The following is a 17940-nucleotide window of genomic DNA, read 5'->3' as shown; positions in this document are numbered from 1 at the left end:
CTATTGAGTCTGTTACTGAGTCTGTTATTGAGTCTTTTACTGAGTCTGTTACTGAGTCTGTTACTGAGTCTGTTACTGAGTCTTTTACTGAGTCTCCTATTGAGTCTGTTACTGAGTCTGTTATTGAGTCTTTTAGTGAGTCTGTTACTGAGTCTGTTACTGAGTCTGTTACTGAGTCTTTTACTGAGTCTCCTATTGAGTCTGTTACTGAGTCTGTTATTGAGTCTTTTAGTGAGTCTGTTACTGAGTCTGTTACTGAGTCTGTTACTGAGTCTGTTAGTGCGTCTGTTAGTGCGTCTGTTAGTGAGTCTGTTAGTGAGTCTGTTAATGAGTCTGTTACTGAGTCTGTTACTGAGTCTGTTACTGAGTCTGTTACTGAGAGATGGAGCTCTGATGGAGCTCAGTGAGTCTGTTAGTGCGTCTGTTACTGAGTCTGTTACTGAGTCTGTAACTGAGTCTGTAACTGAGTCTTTTACTGAGTCTCTTATTGAGTCTGTTACTGAGTCTGTTACTGAGTCTGTTACTGAGTCTCTTATTGAGTCTGTTACTGAGTCTGTTACTGAGTCTGTTACTGAGTCTGTTAGTGAGTCTGTTAGTGAGTCTGTTACTGAGTCTGTTACTGAGTCTGTTACTGAGTCTTTTACTGAGTCTGTTACTGAGTCTGTTACTGAGTCTGTTACTGAGTCTGTTAGTGAGTCTGTTACTGAGTCTGTTACTGAGTCTGTTACTGAGTCTGTTACTGAGTCTGTTACTGAGTCTTTTACTGAGTCTCTTATTGAGTCTGTTACTGAGTCTGTTACTGAGTCTGTTACTGAGTCTGTTAGTGTGTCTGTACTGAGTCTGTTAGTGCTTCTGTTACTGAGTCTGTTAGTGAGTCTGTTACTGAGTCTTTTACTGAGTCTCCTATTGAGTCTGTTACTGAGTCTGTTATTGATTGATGTCAAGATGGCGCCACGAACGGCTGCCACGGTGTGTTGGTGCGCACTTCTGTGTTTGTTTTTAGTATTTAATTCTGTTAATTGCGACCCAACTCGGATTACTTTCACGATGGACGAGCTTCTTAACATCAGGGACACAACACCATCTGATTTATGTCCCAACTTTCTCGCATCTTCCGTGGATTTAGTTGATTTACTGGTCAAAGGTGCGGTGCTCCTCGGCCACGCAGCGAGACTGAGGCGGAGACGGAGAGGAAAGCGCGCTGGGGCTCTGGTGCGCTTCAGGGAGAGAGGATTTCGCTCATCACTCCCGTGCATTCTCCTCTCTAATGTCCGCTCGCTGTGCAATAAGATGGACGAACTGCGCCTTCTCATCCGGACAAATAGAGACTTCTCCCTCTCTTCTGTATTCTGTTTTACTGAATCGTGGCTGACCGAAGCCACACCGGACTCCGCCGCACAGCTGACCGGCTTTCAGCTGTTACGCGCGGACCGCGACCCGATCCTCTCACGCAAGGCAAAAGGCGGAGGGATTTGTTTTTATATAAACCAGGGCTGGTGCAGCGACGTGAAAGTCATTTTACAGTCCTGTTCTCCGGACCTGGAAACTTTTTTCATCACCTGCAGACCGTTCTACTCTCCCCGGGAATTCACCTCTTTCATCCTGGCTGGAGTCTACATCCCCCCGCAAGCTGACGTGCGCGAGGCTCAACGACAACTCGCTGAGCAGATACTGGGAGTGGAGAGAAGGAGAGAGAACACATATTCCCCCGTTATTGTCCTTGGGGACTTTAATAAGGGGAACTTATCTCAGGAGCTCCCAAAATATAAACAGTTAATTAAATGCCCGACCAGGGGGGAGAACACCCTGGATCACTGCTACAGCACCATCAGCAAGGCTTATCATGCAGTCTCCCGCGCTGCCCTGGGTCTGTCCGACCACGCTCTCATTCACCTGATCCCGGCTTACAGACAGAAACTCAAGATTTCTAAACCTGCTGTGCTGAGATCAAAGAACTGGAGCAGCAGAGAAGCTGTGGAGGAGCTGCGTGACTGCCTTGAAAACACAGACTGGGACATTTTTAGAACTGCCACTTACAGCCTGGACGAATATACAGATGCTGTGACGTCCTACATCAGCTTCTGTGAAGACCGATGTATTCCAACACGCACCAGGGTGTGTTATAACAACGACAAGCCCTGGTTCACAGCAAAACTCAAACAGCTTCGTTTGGAGAAAGAGGTGGCCTTCAAGAGTGGGGACATGGATAGGTTCAGACTAATTAAATACTCGTTTGGCAAGGAGATTAAGGAGGCCAAACGACTGTATTCAAAGAAGCTGGAACAACAGTTTGCAGCCAACGACTCCTCGTCAGTCTGGAAAGGCCTTCGGGTGATCACCGGCTGCAAGACCAAATCCCCCCACTCTGTGGAAGACTTGAGACTTGCCAACGATCTGAATGACTTTTATTGTAGATTCGATAGACCCTCTCAAACCCCCCCCGCATCTATCACACCTCTTCTCCCCAGCCTGGACAAAGACACTAGCCCCCCCCACAAAATGGCCCCAGACTGCCCCATCACCTCCATCCCCCCCTTCACACCTCTCTCAATTCAGGAGAGAGATGTAAATAAGCTCCTGAAGAAACTGAACCCCCGCAAGGCAGCTGGACCAGACGCTGTCTCCCCCTCTACACTGAGGCACTGTGCGGATCAGCTTTCTCCATTGTTCACGGACATTTTCAACACCTCACTGGCTGAATGTGTTGTACCCGCCTGCCTGAAAACATCCACCATCATCCCCGTTCCCAAGAAGCAGAGGATCACAGGCCTTAATGACTACAGACCAGTCGCCCTGACCTCTGTAGTAATGAAGACCTTCGAGCGACTCGTGCTGACCCACCTCAAAACTATAACCAACCACCTCCTCGACCCGCTGCAGTTTGCCTACAGAGCCAACAGGTCCGTAGACGATGCAGTCAACATGGGACTCCACTTCATCCTCCAGCACCTCGACTCCCCCAGCACCTACGCCAGGATCTTGTTTGTGGACTTCAGCTCCGCATTCAACACCATCTCTCCAGCTCTTCTCCGGGACAAGCTGACCCAGCTGAGCGTGCCTGACCCCACCTGCAGGTGGATCACCAACTTCCTGACCGACAGGAAGCAGCGCGTGAGGCTGGGGAAGCTTGTCTCTGACACCCGGACCATCAGCACTGGAGCCCCTCAAGGTTGTGTGCTCTCTCCTCTCCTCTTCTCCCTCTACACCAACAACTGCACCTCCAGCCATCCCTCTGTCAAACTCCTGAAGTTTGCCGACGACACCACCCTTATTGGATTAATTTCCAATGGGGACGAGGCCGCCTACAGAGAGGAAGTTAACAGCCTGGCTTCCTGGTGCAGCCAGAACCACCTGGAGCTGAACGCTTCAAAAACTGTAGAGATGGTGGCAGACTTCAGGAGGAGCCCAGCCCAAACCGCCCCCCTCACCATGTGCGACTCCCCAGTTAAAACAGTGGAGTCATTCAGATTCCTGGGGACGATCATAGCACAGGACCTGAGGTGGACGGAGAACATCACCTCCATCACCAAGAAGGCCCAGCAGAGGATGTTCTTCCTGCGGCAACTGAGGAAATTCAGCATGCCGCGGAAAGTGATGGTTGAGTTCTACACAGCCATCATTGAGTCCATCCTCACCTCATCCATCACCGTTTGGTTCGCTGCCTCCACTGCCAAGGACAAGGGCAGACTGCAGCGGATCATTCGGTCAGCTGAGAAGGTCATCGGCTGTGACCTGCCGGCTCTCCTAGACCTGTTCCACTCCAGGACCAGAAAGAGAGCAGGCAAGATCATCGCTGATCCTTCCCATCCCGGTCACCACCTGTTCCAGAGACTTCCATCTGGGAAAAGGTTCCGGGCCGTCAGGACTAAAACCTCGCGTCACCTGAACAGCTTTTTCCCCATGGCAGTGGGGCTCACAAACAAGCCCCCCCCATCACACTGACTCTGCTGACCCCCCCCCCCCCCACCCTCGCACATAATTTATAACACTACATTATTGGCACTACCACCAATCTTTGCACCTTAAAACCGCACAAAACACATTTACTGTATATATTATTTTTTCGATATTGTTGTTTTTTATATTGATGTTTATATTGCTCTATATTGTTGTTTTTATATTGTTGTTTGTAAAGTGCACCAACCACACCAAGGCAATTTCCTGTATGTGAAAATATACAAGGCAATAAAAAGAATTCTGATTCTGATTCTGATTCTGATTCTGATTCTGATTCTGAGTCTTTTACTGAGTCTGTTACTGAGTCTGTTACTGAGTCTCCTATTGAGTCTGTTACTGAGTCTGTTATTGAGTCTTTTAGTGAGTCTGTTACTGAGTCTGTTACTGAGTCTGTTAGTGCGTCTGTTAGTGCGTCTGTTACTGAGTCTGTTACTGAGTCTGTTACTGAGTCTGTTACTGAGAGATGGAGCTCTGATGGAGCTCAGTGAGTCTGTTAGTGCGTCTGTTACTGAGTCTGTTACTGAGTCTGTTACTGAGTCTGTTACTGAGTCTGTTACTGAGTCTCTTATTGAGTCTGTTAGTGAGTCTGTTAGTGAGTCTGTTACTGAGTCTGTTACTGAGTCTGTTACTGAGTCTGTTACTGAGTCTGTTAGTGAGTCTGTTACTGAGTCTGTTACTGAGTCTGTTACTGAGTCTGTTACTGAGTCTGTTAGTGAGTCTGTTACTGAGTCTGTTACTGAGTCTGTTACTGAGTCTGTTAGTGCGTCTGTTAGTGAGTCTGTTACTGAGTCTCTTACTGAGTCTGTTACTGAGTCTCTTATTGAGTCTGTTACTGAGTCTGTTAGTGCGTCTGTTAGTGAGTCTGTTACTGAGTCTGTTACTGAGTCTGTTACTGAGTCTGTTAGTTAGTCTGTTACTGAGTCTGTTATTGAGTCTGTTAGTGCGTCTGTTACTGAGTCTGTTACTGAGTCTGTTACTGAGTCTGTTAGTGCGTCTGTTACTGAGTCTGTTACTGAGTCTGTTAGTGAGTCTGTTAGTGAGTCTGTTAGTGCGTCTGTTACTGAGTCTGTTACTGAGTCTGTTAGTGCGTCTGTTACTGAGTCTGTTACTGAGTCTGTTATTGAGTCTGTTAGTGCGTCTGTTACTGAGTCTGTTACTGAGTCTGTTACTGAGAGATGGAGCTGTGATGGAGATAGAGCTCTGATGGAGATAGAGCTCTGATGGAGATGGAGCTCTGATGGAGATAGAGCTCTGATGGATGGAGCTCTGATGGAGATAGAGCTCTGATGGATGGAGCTCTGATGGAGATGGAGCTCTGATGGAGATAGAGCTCTGATGGATGGAGCTCTGATGGAGCTCTGATGGATGGAGCCGTCACAGACTGTGTTTCTCTTTATTCAGGTTCTTGTGTCAGCAGCAGAGGTCGTTCCATCACATCCATGAACTCAGGGTTTATTTCCAATCAGTCAAAGATGCAGTTTCACTTCCTGGTGAAAACCTGCTGCTGTTCAGCTGTGAAACACAAACTCTGGAGAAGCTCTGGAGACGATTCTCTGGATTCCACCTGCTGGTCTGAGAACAGCTTGAGACTGAGCCGTCATCAGATCGGATCCTGAAGGTTAAAGTCTCAGACTCGTTCCTCAGTGGAGAGTCGCTCTCTCTCTGCAGAGACGTGATGAATGGATGTCGCTGCCAATAAAGATGAAAGTCACCTTCCTCTGGTTTTATTACGTTCATTAAGCTTCAGGCTCCATGAATCCTAATGTCAGTCCGTCCACACACAGAGTGATGGCTCCACCCACCGGGTGTATCCGCATGATGTTTGAATAGATTCATGTTCTCCAGAGGATGATTCTAATTACTTTCATGTTTATCTGATTTTGATTTGTGACTGGCTCCGTGATCTTCAGCTCTTTTTGTCAGTCAAGTCTAAATAGTTTTATATAGTATAGTCCAGTTTTATGAAAGTAAATAATCAGCCAACTTCATTCAGACACATTTAACTCACTTTTACCAAAGAACTCAACAATCATCCTTCAGATCTGTGCATGAAACCTGAGTCTGTTACTGAGTCTGTTACTGAGTCTGTTACTGAAACTCAACAATCATCCTTCAGATCTGTGCATGAAACCGGCTCCACAGAAAACACTGACTGTTCTGAAATCAAATCAAATAGATATAAATGGCTCAGGCCTGATACTACGCTGCTTCCTAAATAGCATTGTGGAAAATAATAGTTAGAAAAGTTTCTTTAGATTTAAAACTCCTGCTGCCGATGGGAAAGGACTGAATCCCCTTTTGATGAAGGTTTTCACAGCGTTATAGAAATTGTGCATATAAACAGGAAGGAAACACAAACCCAGAGTTTTCAAACTAAAACGAGACCAGTGTAAAAGTGAAGAGATGACATCAGATGTCTCTGCTGGAGGTTCCAAACATTCATTTCTCACAGCTGTTTGAATTTCAATTTCAATTTAGCTGCATTTAATTTTTAATGTGACACGGGCCACACCGGAGTCATTCTGCCTTGAAATATTAAAAAGCTATTATAGAAGAACTCGGGTTCATCATTTACCGGAAACTGCCTCAGGGGGGAAAACTCTTTATCTGGAAGGAGGAGAGAAGAATGAGTGGAGCAGCTGAGCTGCGAGTCCATCATCAGTCCATCGATCCTTCTCCTTCAGCCTCAGCTCCTCTCAGACTCTTCAGGCTCCTCTGGTTCCTCCTGAAGCTTCTCTCCATCTCCTGCTTCACCCCTCCACTCCCAGGACATCCAGATGTGTGAGGAGCAGATCCCGGACCTCAGACAGATGTGAGACGCTGCTGCGGGTCAGAGGGGTCATGACGATCCGTGGTCGAGCTCAGTGAACTCTCTCTCTCTCTCTCTCTCTCTCTCTCCCTCTCTCTCTCTCTCTCTCTCTCTCTAGCCTGCTGAAGACGAGGAAGAGGAGCAGTGAGGCAGAGCTTCATCACGTCAGATGTCTTCACTGCATTTCTTACATAAAGTGGAAAACAAGTTTGAAATGATACATGCAGTGTGGTTGTAGATTTGTGTGTGTGTGTGTGTGTGTGTGTGTGTGTGTGTGTGTCCTTGGTCATAATGATCTATTCATAAACAGTTGCTCTTTAGCTGCTTTAACAAACACACGACACGTACATTTTCATTAAAGCAAACACACAACATACGACACATTTAACACCAGGGCCTCATTACTCGGTGTGTGTGTGTGTGTGTGTCTCTGTGTGTGGGTGTGTGTGTGTGTGTGTGTCTCTGTGTGTGGGTGTGTGTGTGTGTGTTCCCTCTTAATTTGATGTATTGTTTTGTTTCTCTTTTATTTACAGAGCCAATTAACCCGAGTTTCCCAGAAGCCACTGCAGCCGGTGGACAGAAGAACTGAATGGAGTCGCCATGACGACCTCTCTCCCTCCATCTCTCTCTCTCTCTCTCTATTCCTCTCTCTCTCTCTCTCTCTCTCTCTCTCTCTCTCTCTCTCTCTCTGGTCGTGGTCACATCATTTTTCTCGTCTTTATTTTTCCATCAGTAATTTTTTCATAAATATAAAATCATTTTCTACCCGCTCTTGTTTCTCATGAGGTGAAGCTGCGATGAGTCAGCAGCGCCGCCCTGCTGGAGGCTCAGGTTTTACGGATCAGCTGTAAAGACGCAGGCGGAGCAGTGAAGCTATGAATTGTGGGTAAACACAGACTGAAGATGGCAGGATTAATGTATCTGGAGTTAATCTCATAATCATGTTTTTACCAGAAAGTACAAATAAAGGTGGACGACATGAAGGCTCCCTAAGTCAGAGCGTCTCCATCGCCCCCTGGTGGCTGGCAGCAGGACATCTCATCAACCACCTCCTCCCTGTTAGCAGACGGGACCTGGACGGTAGAGTGGTGGTGAGTTCAGACCTGGTCCTGCAGAGGAGACTCAGATCATCACCTGCTGATGAGGACCACTGGAGGAGCAGCTCTGGTCTGGTTCCATCCAGTGGAAGTTAAAACAGTTGTTTCTGTGTGAACTCATGTTTGTTTGTGGGCCTGAGATTCAGTGAAGCTCGTGTTTCTTGTTGTTCTTTAGTTGTTTTATAGAAGCAAACATCAGTCAGTCCCTCCTCCTCCTCCTCCTCCTCCTCCTCCTCCTCCTCCTCCTCCTCCTCCTCCTCATCTTCCTCAGATAATGAAAGCCGGGCTGTGTGAAGAGGAGTTCTCTCTCCGGGGGAATCGTCTTCAAACGAGCAGACGTTCTGATATAAAAATGTGATAATCAACACTTAAAAATATCCCTGAGCTTGTTCCAGAAATCTGATTCCACAGAGGACTGTTTCCCAATTTTCATTTTAACATTGAACATATCAGCACATGAAATATCAAATCAGAGAAAAGTTGTCGTGTTAAGAGTCCACAAGGATTTCAGCTGTGACAGTTTACAATCAAATCAAGTTCACAGCAAAGTTTACACAAGAGAAGATGATCTGAACTTTAAAGAACTGCACAGCGTCACACTAAAGTCCAGATCAGGAGAATCTGTTCAATATTGTGTGTCCATATTACACTTCATGGAGGTTTGTGTGACCACAGGCACAAACACCAAGTTGGTCAATTTATGTAAAAAATGTCTGTATCATTAATATTGTGTGTGCAGGGTCTTCATCGGCCCCTGGGCCTTCATTCTCTCTGTTTGGTTATTTTTCATCTCCGATGTCAAAACAATTGAAACTATGCATCTTATCTGATTGAACAGACTTTTCAGGTTATATTTGATATGTTGTGATCCACGGCTCTGAATCAAACGTCACATGAATTTCTTCACACGATAAACTTTCCACTCAGTGTAAATCTGATTTGTGAAGTTCAGCAGCAGAGAGGAGCCGACTCACTCATCCAGGGAAACTCTCCGTCACAGATCAATCCGCCGGCCTCCGTCCAATCGAGTGAGAGAATCTTCCTGTTGAGATTCAAGGCTGTTGAAGAACTGAGCAGAGCCGGCGTGAAGGTGACGATCATAAAGCTGCCGAGCTGAACGCTCAGATACAGAGTGAAGTAATCCCTGTGTCCTCGGGGAGAAAACAGAGAAGCTCCAGGAGTCATCGAGTGAAAAGCTCCGAATCTTTGTCCTCCTCCTGCTGAGATGTCCTCTGGTTTTTAAATCTGCTTTTGTTCGATTGTTTCACTGAAACCGTCGAGATCCTCGAAGTCAATAACAAACCTGCAGCTTTACGTCCACATGTCGTTCACATGTTGTCCACATGTTGTCACATGGCGTCCACATGTCGTTCACATGTTGTCCACATGTCGTCCACATGTCGTCCACATGTCGTCCACATGTTGTCCACATGTTGTCACATGGCGTCCACATGTTGTCCACATGGCGTCCACATGGCGTCCACATGGCGTTCACATGTCGTTCACATGTCGTTCACATGTCGTCCACATGTCGTCCACATGTCGTCCACATGTCGTCCACATGGCGTCCACATGTCCTCAGTCCCCACAGTGTCTATAATAGTTATAATAATATAATCATGTGTAACCTCTAAAGCTTGTTCTCTGACATGTGTGTGTGTGTGTGTGTGTTTGTGGGGGGGGGGGGGTCACCTGTTTATAAACAGTCTGAGTGACTCACTATCCTGATTAGTTCAGGTGTATTATCTGCCTCTGATTGGTCAATTTAGAGTGACATCACGTTTTGAGGGAGAGTTATGGAGGAACAGGAAGTGTTTCTCCTGATGTGGCGCCGAGCGACAGGAAGTCATTGTGTTAAGTAACTGTTGTTGAGCACATTAAATATCTGTCAGGTTAAAGATCTTTGTCATTTTCATTTGTGTATTTGTTCTATATTTAAAGAGCTGATCCTGTTTAACGTGTGAGGAAGAAACTTGAGACTAACAAAGCAGCAGAATGTGATTTCATTCATTTAATTTTTTGTTAGGGGGTTGATTTCATGTACATTGTGAACAGAACATATCACAAACGGTTCATAGTAGTTGTTAAACTCAAAGTGTCTCATCATCTTCAGAGTCTGTGGTTCTGTGTGTGTGTCAGAGGTATCGTCCAATCAGCAGTGATGTGTATATAAACTCCGCCTTATTGAATCGTTCATTAATCACATTCAGGCTCGTCTGTATCAAACCAGCGACTCAGGCTCTGACCTTCGTTTCCCAGAAGTCGTGACTCGTGAGTTTCTTACAAAGCGTCTGTGAGGGAGCAGAGGGCGTGAAATGAAAGTAGCTGGTCGTGTGGTCGCTCGGTCGGCTCCACGTGTTCGTGAGGAAATCGAACCGCTCAGTTTGGATAATTGGTTCAAGTCCCCCTGATAACGATGGAAGGTGCAGCCTCGGCCCTTTCACAGCCAGACTGATGATGCTCGAGACAATAAAAGAATATTAATGTATGAAATTAGCTGCCACACCAACAGTTATTGTGATGAAGGGTTTTGATACAGAAAGTTCTGAGCTGCAGAATCAACAGATTCTTGATTCATGAGATCGAGATCACACTGAAGCTTCAGAGCCTCAAACTCACCTCCGGCCTTCAACCTGTGATATGATGAGTGATGTGTTTGCTTTGTGTGTTTGAGCAAAGTTAAAAACACTATAAATACACATATACATTATGCATTATATTATTACAATGAATAATTGACTAAAAACACACTAAACAACAACAAATGCTGTGTTTGGACTTATATTCATTCAAACTCATGATTCTGAATCCAGATCATCTCAGTGACCGAACAGCAGCTGAATGGAATCAAGCTCCCCTCAGAACCTGCTTCACTACGTCCACATGTCTGATCTGGATCCACCTTCACAGAGACCAGTTCTGAACCACCTGGTGGGGGGGGGGGGGGGGGGGGGAGAGAGAGTGATGGGAGGATGAAAGAGAAGAGGAGAGAAGCCATCAAATCTGTCCAACACAGACATTGAGTCATGATCTTACCCTTCATCATCTCGTCTCTGACGTTCCTCTTCTTCATTCACCTCCTCTCATCTTCTTGTCCTCCGCTTAAATAAATCCACCTCTCCTCCTCTCATCTTCTCCGTCCATCTCTCGCCTCTTCAGCTGCTTCTTCACCTTTTTTATCGTTGTGTCTTCTGCATCGTTTTCTGAACCCCTCTCTCCTCTCGTCTCATCCCTCGTTCTCCCTCTCTCCTCTCGTCTCATCCCTCGTTCTCCTCTCTCCTCTCGTCTCATCCCTCGTTCTCCCTCTCTCCTTTCGTCTCATCCCTCGTTCTCCCTATCTCCTCTCATCCCTCGTTCTCCCTCTCTCCTCTCGTCTCATCCCTCGTTCTCCCTCTCTCCTCTCATCCCTCGTTCACCCTCTCTCCTCTCGTCTCATCCCTCGTTCTCCCTCCCTCCTCTCTGGTTTGTAATTAATCCCCTCTTCTGCCTACGTCTGTCTCCAGAGGGATTTGTGGGGAATCCTTTAATTACCTCCTGCTTCTTAAAACCACTTCAAACTTCTGACTGCCGACAACAAGCCGACCTGAGACGACCTCAGACGACATCTTTTCTTTGAACAGATGAAGTTTAAAGTTTCACAGGAAGTGAACGATTCTCTTTAAAGAACGATTCTCTGAGGCTGCGGGGGGGGGGGGGGGGGGGGGGGGGGGTCATATCAGTAATATCAACTTTATAATGCGTAATGAGACATTAAAGCGTTTAAATGTTAAAAGGTTTCTATTCATCTGCTCACGTATGATCGTACTTCATCACCCCCCCGAGATATGATCACATATGATGAGTAAGTGTCTATAACCCCCCCCCTCCCAGGTGCATGCTGGGAGGTGGAGGGGCTGTAGCAACTTGCAGCAACACTGACTCAGCAGTGAGGGGGGGGGGGGGTGATGAAATGTTAAATAGTGTGATAGGACTGTTCACTGTCGTCTTACGTTCTCTCCTCAGACATTAAACATTTGATACTTGACGTCTGTTTGGTTTTATTTGGTTTGAACTCTGGAGCAGAACTAGAACTTCCTGTGGGATTAATAACGTCTCTGCTGGGACGCAGGACGTCTCTGAGGGACGACGCCTGGACGCTGACTTCCGTCTCCTTCTCCCGCTAACGCTCTTCATGTCCTGTGGTTCAGCAGCTCCGGTTCCAGGTGCTGCCGGAGAGGAGAAGTCACACCACAACAAGCTGTGTCTGGGGATCTGTCCTGGAAACCATCGCTGTGATGTGTAGCTGTGTAGTTGTGTAGTTGTGTAGCTGTGTAGCTGTGTAGTTGTGTAGCTGGCCCCATGTTGATGGGACCTGTGGGGCCCCTTCAGCTTTTGTCAGAAAGTCCCTGAAGCCGAATGTTAAGCAAGCCGAGATGAATCAAGGTTTCAGTCACCAGACGTCAGCAGATTCATTTCTTCACACACTGAATAAAAACCAGGAAACGACTTCATATTCGTTCTTTTTACTCAGATTTGAAAACAATGAGGCAGAAACTGTTCCACACAGAAAAGAGACGTGACCATCAAACATCGAGACAGACTCTACTGGAGCTTCAGGGATCACTGGTCAGCAGGGAGCAGCTGATGGTCCTCACTTCCTTCAACAACACAACACTGCTGTCACTAGATCTAAAACACAGCTGCACCACACACACACCACACACACCACACACACCACACACACCACACACACCACACACACACACCACACATCACACGCACACACACATTCTGAAACCTTCATCATGATGGATAAAAAACTAAGATGAACCGGATATTTTAAATATTCTGAGAAGCCGTTGATTCAGTTTCACTAAACAAGTTTCAAACAGAATATTTTCCCACAGAAAAGAATGTGAAAACCATGAAGCTGCTAAATTCCCGTCAGCTGATGTTTGAAACACAATAAATATCTTGTGTCTAAATGTGTTGATGCAGCTTTAACGACTTCAGACGCTCAGATAATCAGGTTTTATTTTCACCTTCGAATGTCGTAATGAAATCGTTGCTGCTCTCGATCTTCAGGAATCATTTTCTGCATTAACGTCTTTCCACAAGATATCGATCCTGTGTGATTATCTAATGAAAAGCTGTCGGACTTTGTGCTGCACATCTCGTTTGAATCAGTTTGGTTCACTGGACAGAAACCAGGTCTTGTTCCTGTGTGAGGAAGAAACAGATCTGAAAGCAGCTGAGTCCAGGTTCCTCTCTCTTCCTCTGACGTTGCCCTGCTGCTCAGACGAGAACGTTTCCTGCTTCTTCCTCGTTTCTCAGACTTCGTTCAGTGGATCGACGTCGACTCGTCCTGACGTGAACCCTGAGCTGAACTTTGACCTCTGAGAGCAGCCGCTGCTTCACAAAGTGACACTGATTCATGGAGTAGAACATTTGAACTGTTTCTAAAAAGAGTTTGTAGTAAAACGATCAACCAGGATCCTGTGACGTTAGACCTCTGGTCTCAGGTCACTTCCACTATATGTGAAACCTTTTTCTTCTTCACAATCCACTTCCTGTTTCTTCCTGGTTTTCTCTGCTGGTCCTCACTGACGAGCCATGGCTGCCCTGTGTGGGTCTCAGGCTGCACCTGGTCTCATGTGATCAACAGGATCGAGACGTGATGATGCAAATCTTTCAAATCATCCTCGAGTCAAAATTATTAATACTAACCCTATCAAGATCAAATTCCCTGAGTTGAGTGCGCCCCCTGGTGGTCTACTGGACCTTCACATGACGCGGCTGATTCTCTGGCATTTCAACAACAGGTTCAAGTGAACGAATAGAGCTGCGTTGTTTACTTAAGTCAAAACAAATCATCCTGCGTTAAACTTGTGTGAATAACGAAGATTCATCTCACATTTCGTGTGAAAGCAGCAGAACTGTGGACGTGGAGATTTGTCCCAGTGGCCAAACGCGGGTACTGCAATAAAAACATTTGTCGCAGACGACGATAATATACCAGACCACAGGTTCTTATGATTCAAATCCATTGTGAAGTATTGTGAAGTATTGTGATGATACATCTATGGCCCCACCGCCCCGTCACTCATCACTCCAGCTCGTCAGGTCTCATTCAGCAGCTCAATATCATCACATTTTAAAACATCTACCAACCGAGCGTCAGTTACAACACAATAAAAAGTGACTTTATCAACAAACACATTTGCACTTGAATCCTCTCGTTTCCTGCAAACTCGTTTTACAATCATCACACAGCAACACATCAGGAACAAAGATCATCGTGTACAAATATTCACCAAATACAAATATAAATTCATTTTCGCTGTTTCTCTCTAACGTCGTCGTTCACACAATGTTTTTGTTTCCCTCAGAAAACACAGCAGCAGCTGGAGCTGGTTCTCTGGTTCCTCCAGATCCACGTCTCCAGCACTGAGGTCTGATCGAGCAGGAGGTCCAGTCCCATCCGGGCTGATCCACCCGAAGGTCCAAGGGAGGTAGAGGAGGCTGGGGAGCCAGAGGATGAAGGACGTCTGAGGTCACTGCAGCTCAATGAAATGAAATGAGCCTTTTTTTCTGAAGAGCTTCTATTAAAAGTCTTTTTGCATCATTTGCATCGACTGCTCCTCACTTCATCGTTTCCTGATCCAACTGGAAGATATCGATGAGTCGCTCTCTTTGATATCGATGAGTCACTCTCAGACACACGAGGGGAACGTTCCAGGACTAATGGGATTTTCTGCTTTGAAACGGCACCGAGACCAAAACCCAAGACTTCAGGGATTTTTACATGAAACGATCTGTGATGACTTTCTTCTGGGGCGGATGGTTATCAGAAGGTTTTTCTGTTTTAATATAGAAACTGGATCCAGACTGATAACGAGGATCAGACCGTTTCAAGCTGCTCTGAAAGATGAAGCTTTATATGATAATCCACGTTTTCTGAAGACGTCTGAACGTCAGTGTTTCTATAATCCAGACGAGGAGGCACTTTGTCTGTGGAACTTTGTCTTTAATACAAAGTCTTTGCTCTCAGAAGAAAGAAGTGACCACAGAGGTTGAATGTTCTGATCCAGGATCAGCTCAGAGGTTCACTGTCACACGCAGCTTTCATCCCCGTCTTTTTGCCTTTTGTCCGACTTACACAATATCTCCTGGCCGGGTAAAGAGAAGTCCCTCCCGCCACCACTAGAGAGCGCAGCTCCATTTCGTAACTTGGCGATGTCGCCCAGTGGCAGGTGGGAGGAGCTGAAGGCCAGTGGTGGGATGGTGTTCACCAGCATGAGCTGCAGAGGCTTTTTGAGCGGCTGGTACTGGCAGCGGACGTAGCGCAGGAAAGCTGCACGATACGTCTTGTTGAACAAGGTGTAGACCAGCGGGTTGACGGCGGAGGACAAGTACCCGACCCACACGAAGACGTTCAGCAGACCTCCCATGAGTCCCGGGTCACAGGCCTCCGGGTCGCACACCACCACCAGCACATTGGTGATGAAGAACGGACACCACATGACCACAAAGAGGAAGAACACCACCCCCAGGACCTTGGACGCCTTCTGCTCGTTGCTGATGGACTGCATGGTGCGGCGTCCGAGCAGCGAGCCCGAGACACTCCCCCGCTCGCCCCCCAGGCCGCCGCCCCCCAGGCCGCCGCCCCCCAGGCCGCCGCCGCTCCCCCTGCCGCCGGCCTCGCGGCTCAGCGAGCGTCTGAAGAGCCGTTCAGAAGACAGGGAGGTTTGTGGCAGAAAGCTCAGAGTGAACGTGGTGCTCCATTTGGGCCGCGGCACCAGCTGGTCCAGACAGAGGGTGGCTTCGTTCTGCAGGGCGTTGATGGTCAGGAAGTAGGTGACCACCATGATGGTGAGGGGCACGAAGAACGCCACGAAGGAGCCCACCAGCACAAAGTGGTTATCTGTCAGAAAGCAGCTGCCATCTTTGAACACCTTGGAGTGGTCTCTGAGTCCCAGCACAGGAATCGGCATCGAGATCCCTGCAGAGAGGAAGGAGAGGCATGAGTGTGTGTGTGTGTGTGTGTGTGTGTGTGTGTGAGTGTGAGGGTGAGTGTGTGGTATTCATGGACAGTCGGCCTGACTACACGCTCACTATTCACAGACCCAAGGGTAATTTGAGGACTATGCATTTGTTCGAGTCTGAAGACGTCCTCTCTCTTTTCCTTTTTTACGACTTGACCTGATTGTGAGAGTGTGTGTGTTTGTGTGTGTGTGTGTGTGTGTGTGTGTTTGTGTGTGTGTTTGTGTGTGTGTGTGTGTGTGTGTGTGTCTGTGTGTGTGTGTGTGTGTGTACACGTGTCAGCGGTTCGATTCCTGTACCACCTGATCCGAATGCCAGTGTCTGGAGACAGAAAGATATTTACTGATAAATGAGTCACATGTATTCACTTCACTACAGAAACCTGAAGTTCACAGTAACTGAGTAAATATACTTAGTTACATCCAACCACTGCAGGAGAGAAGCGTCACTCACTCAATTCTCAAAATGTCAAACTGTTGCTTTAAATAACCAAGAGAAAAGCTCCCCCCCCCCCCCCCCCCCCCCCCACTGTGACGGACACTGATGAGACGTGTCAGACGCTGAAACATCTGTGAAGACGTGATCCCAGAGAACATGTGTGTGGGTTCACATGTTCATCACAGTCAGGTGGACGTGATGATGAAGATTATAAACGTTTCTTTGATTCATATCCAGCTGATCTCAGGTGTTCTGTGGGGGGGGGGGGGGAATCCATCACACACACAGATCCTGGTTTTTAGGTCGATTTCCCCCCCGTCCTGACGAAGCCTCTCTGCTCTAAATACATGAAATAAAAGAGCTGAAAAAAAGCAGCGGAGGAGATGAAAGAGGAGGAGGAGGAGACACAGGGACAGAGATGAAGGAGGAGGAGGAGGAGACACAGGGACAGAGATGAAGGAGGAGGAGGAGGAGACACAGGGACAGAGATGAAGGAGACTCTGGATTGGAGGGAAACGCTGCAGCCTGGAAACTGATCAGAGCACGTTTCAGAAAATCTGCTCTGACAACTGTGAACCGACCCGAGAAGACTCTGAGAAGAGCTGCTCTGAGGTGTGAAGGTGAAGAACACAAAGAGACGAAGGCCGTGAGGAAGAGGAGGTTCCTGAGACGAGCTCACGTCAACACACAGAGCTCCTGAAGGAATCAGATTTTAGAAACAACACAAACAAAAGACTAAAAAAAACTAATCCCCCATGAAACCGCGCATAATTTCCCCGGAATCCGATTTTGATTTGGATCTGCATCAAATCACACAAACTCAAAAACATCCGCTTCATTAATATCTTTTTATAAAGATTCTTAAATAATTCTCTGAGAAAGAAAATCCTCCTAAATCAGGAGGAAGTAGAATAAATCTGATCCGAGTTCCTTCAGGAAGTTTCCATCCTGAACCTGAAGCTGCTCAAACATCAGCTCCACAGAATGTCCTCACACAGACGGACAAGAAACCAGTGTCCTGAGCTGGATTACATAACTTCAGATATCTTCTCTCTCTCACAAACTTTATCATCATGTACCATGTGTGTCAGGGTGTGCAACCCCCCCCCCCCTCCCCCTGTGCAACAATGCATAAATCCAGATGTTTGGTCCAATCGGATCACAGCGAACCCTGACTCCCCTCAGGACCATTAGCAGCTTGACTTAACGCCACCACGTCCCCACGTGTCCCTCCTCACGAAGACGAGGACAAACCAAATCAAACACTCGCCCCAAAAACCAAACACTACGAGGATCTGCCTGCACGCGTGGGCGGCGTGGTGATGAGGCGTGTTCGGCCTGAGGGCGGGATCTGCTGCCCGCCACGCTGACATCACATGATGCACCTCCCCTGCAGTCGCCTCACTGGAGCTTCAGCCCGGTTGCATCACAGCAGAGGTTTTATTTAAGGTTCGGCCTCCAGTCATTTGCTTGAGCGTGTTAAAACGTGTGAGGCTCAGAATCTGAGTGGGCGAGTGGAACCGAGCTGAGACGAGCAGAGAGGACGAGCGTCTTCTGGTTTGTCTCCGGCTTCCTCCCACAGAACACACACAGGTCGTGAACTGACGACTTCAGACC

The 17940-nt window shown here is 47.2% G+C and overlaps 1 protein-coding gene across 1 annotated transcript in view; it reads right to left on the bottom strand.

The window, feature by feature from the left end:
- Nucleotides 1–14848: 14848 nt before the first annotated feature.
- Nucleotides 14849–17940, bottom strand: part of htr2aa (5-hydroxytryptamine (serotonin) receptor 2A, genome duplicate a) — a 6999-nt gene continuing 3907 nt past the window's right edge. Inside the window, 1 exon segment of the mRNA XM_053439228.1 lies at nt 14849–15862. Within this exon segment, the coding sequence (XP_053295203.1) occupies nt 14955–15862 (908 nt within the window). The 3' untranslated portion in view covers nt 14849–14954.

Source organism: Pleuronectes platessa, chromosome 14, assembly GCF_947347685.1.
Source record: "Pleuronectes platessa chromosome 14, fPlePla1.1, whole genome shotgun sequence".
Taxonomy (NCBI): domain Eukaryota; kingdom Metazoa; phylum Chordata; class Actinopteri; order Pleuronectiformes; family Pleuronectidae; genus Pleuronectes; species Pleuronectes platessa.
Note: the sequence above shows the minus strand (reverse complement) of the source record. Positions and strands in the feature narration are given on the sequence as shown.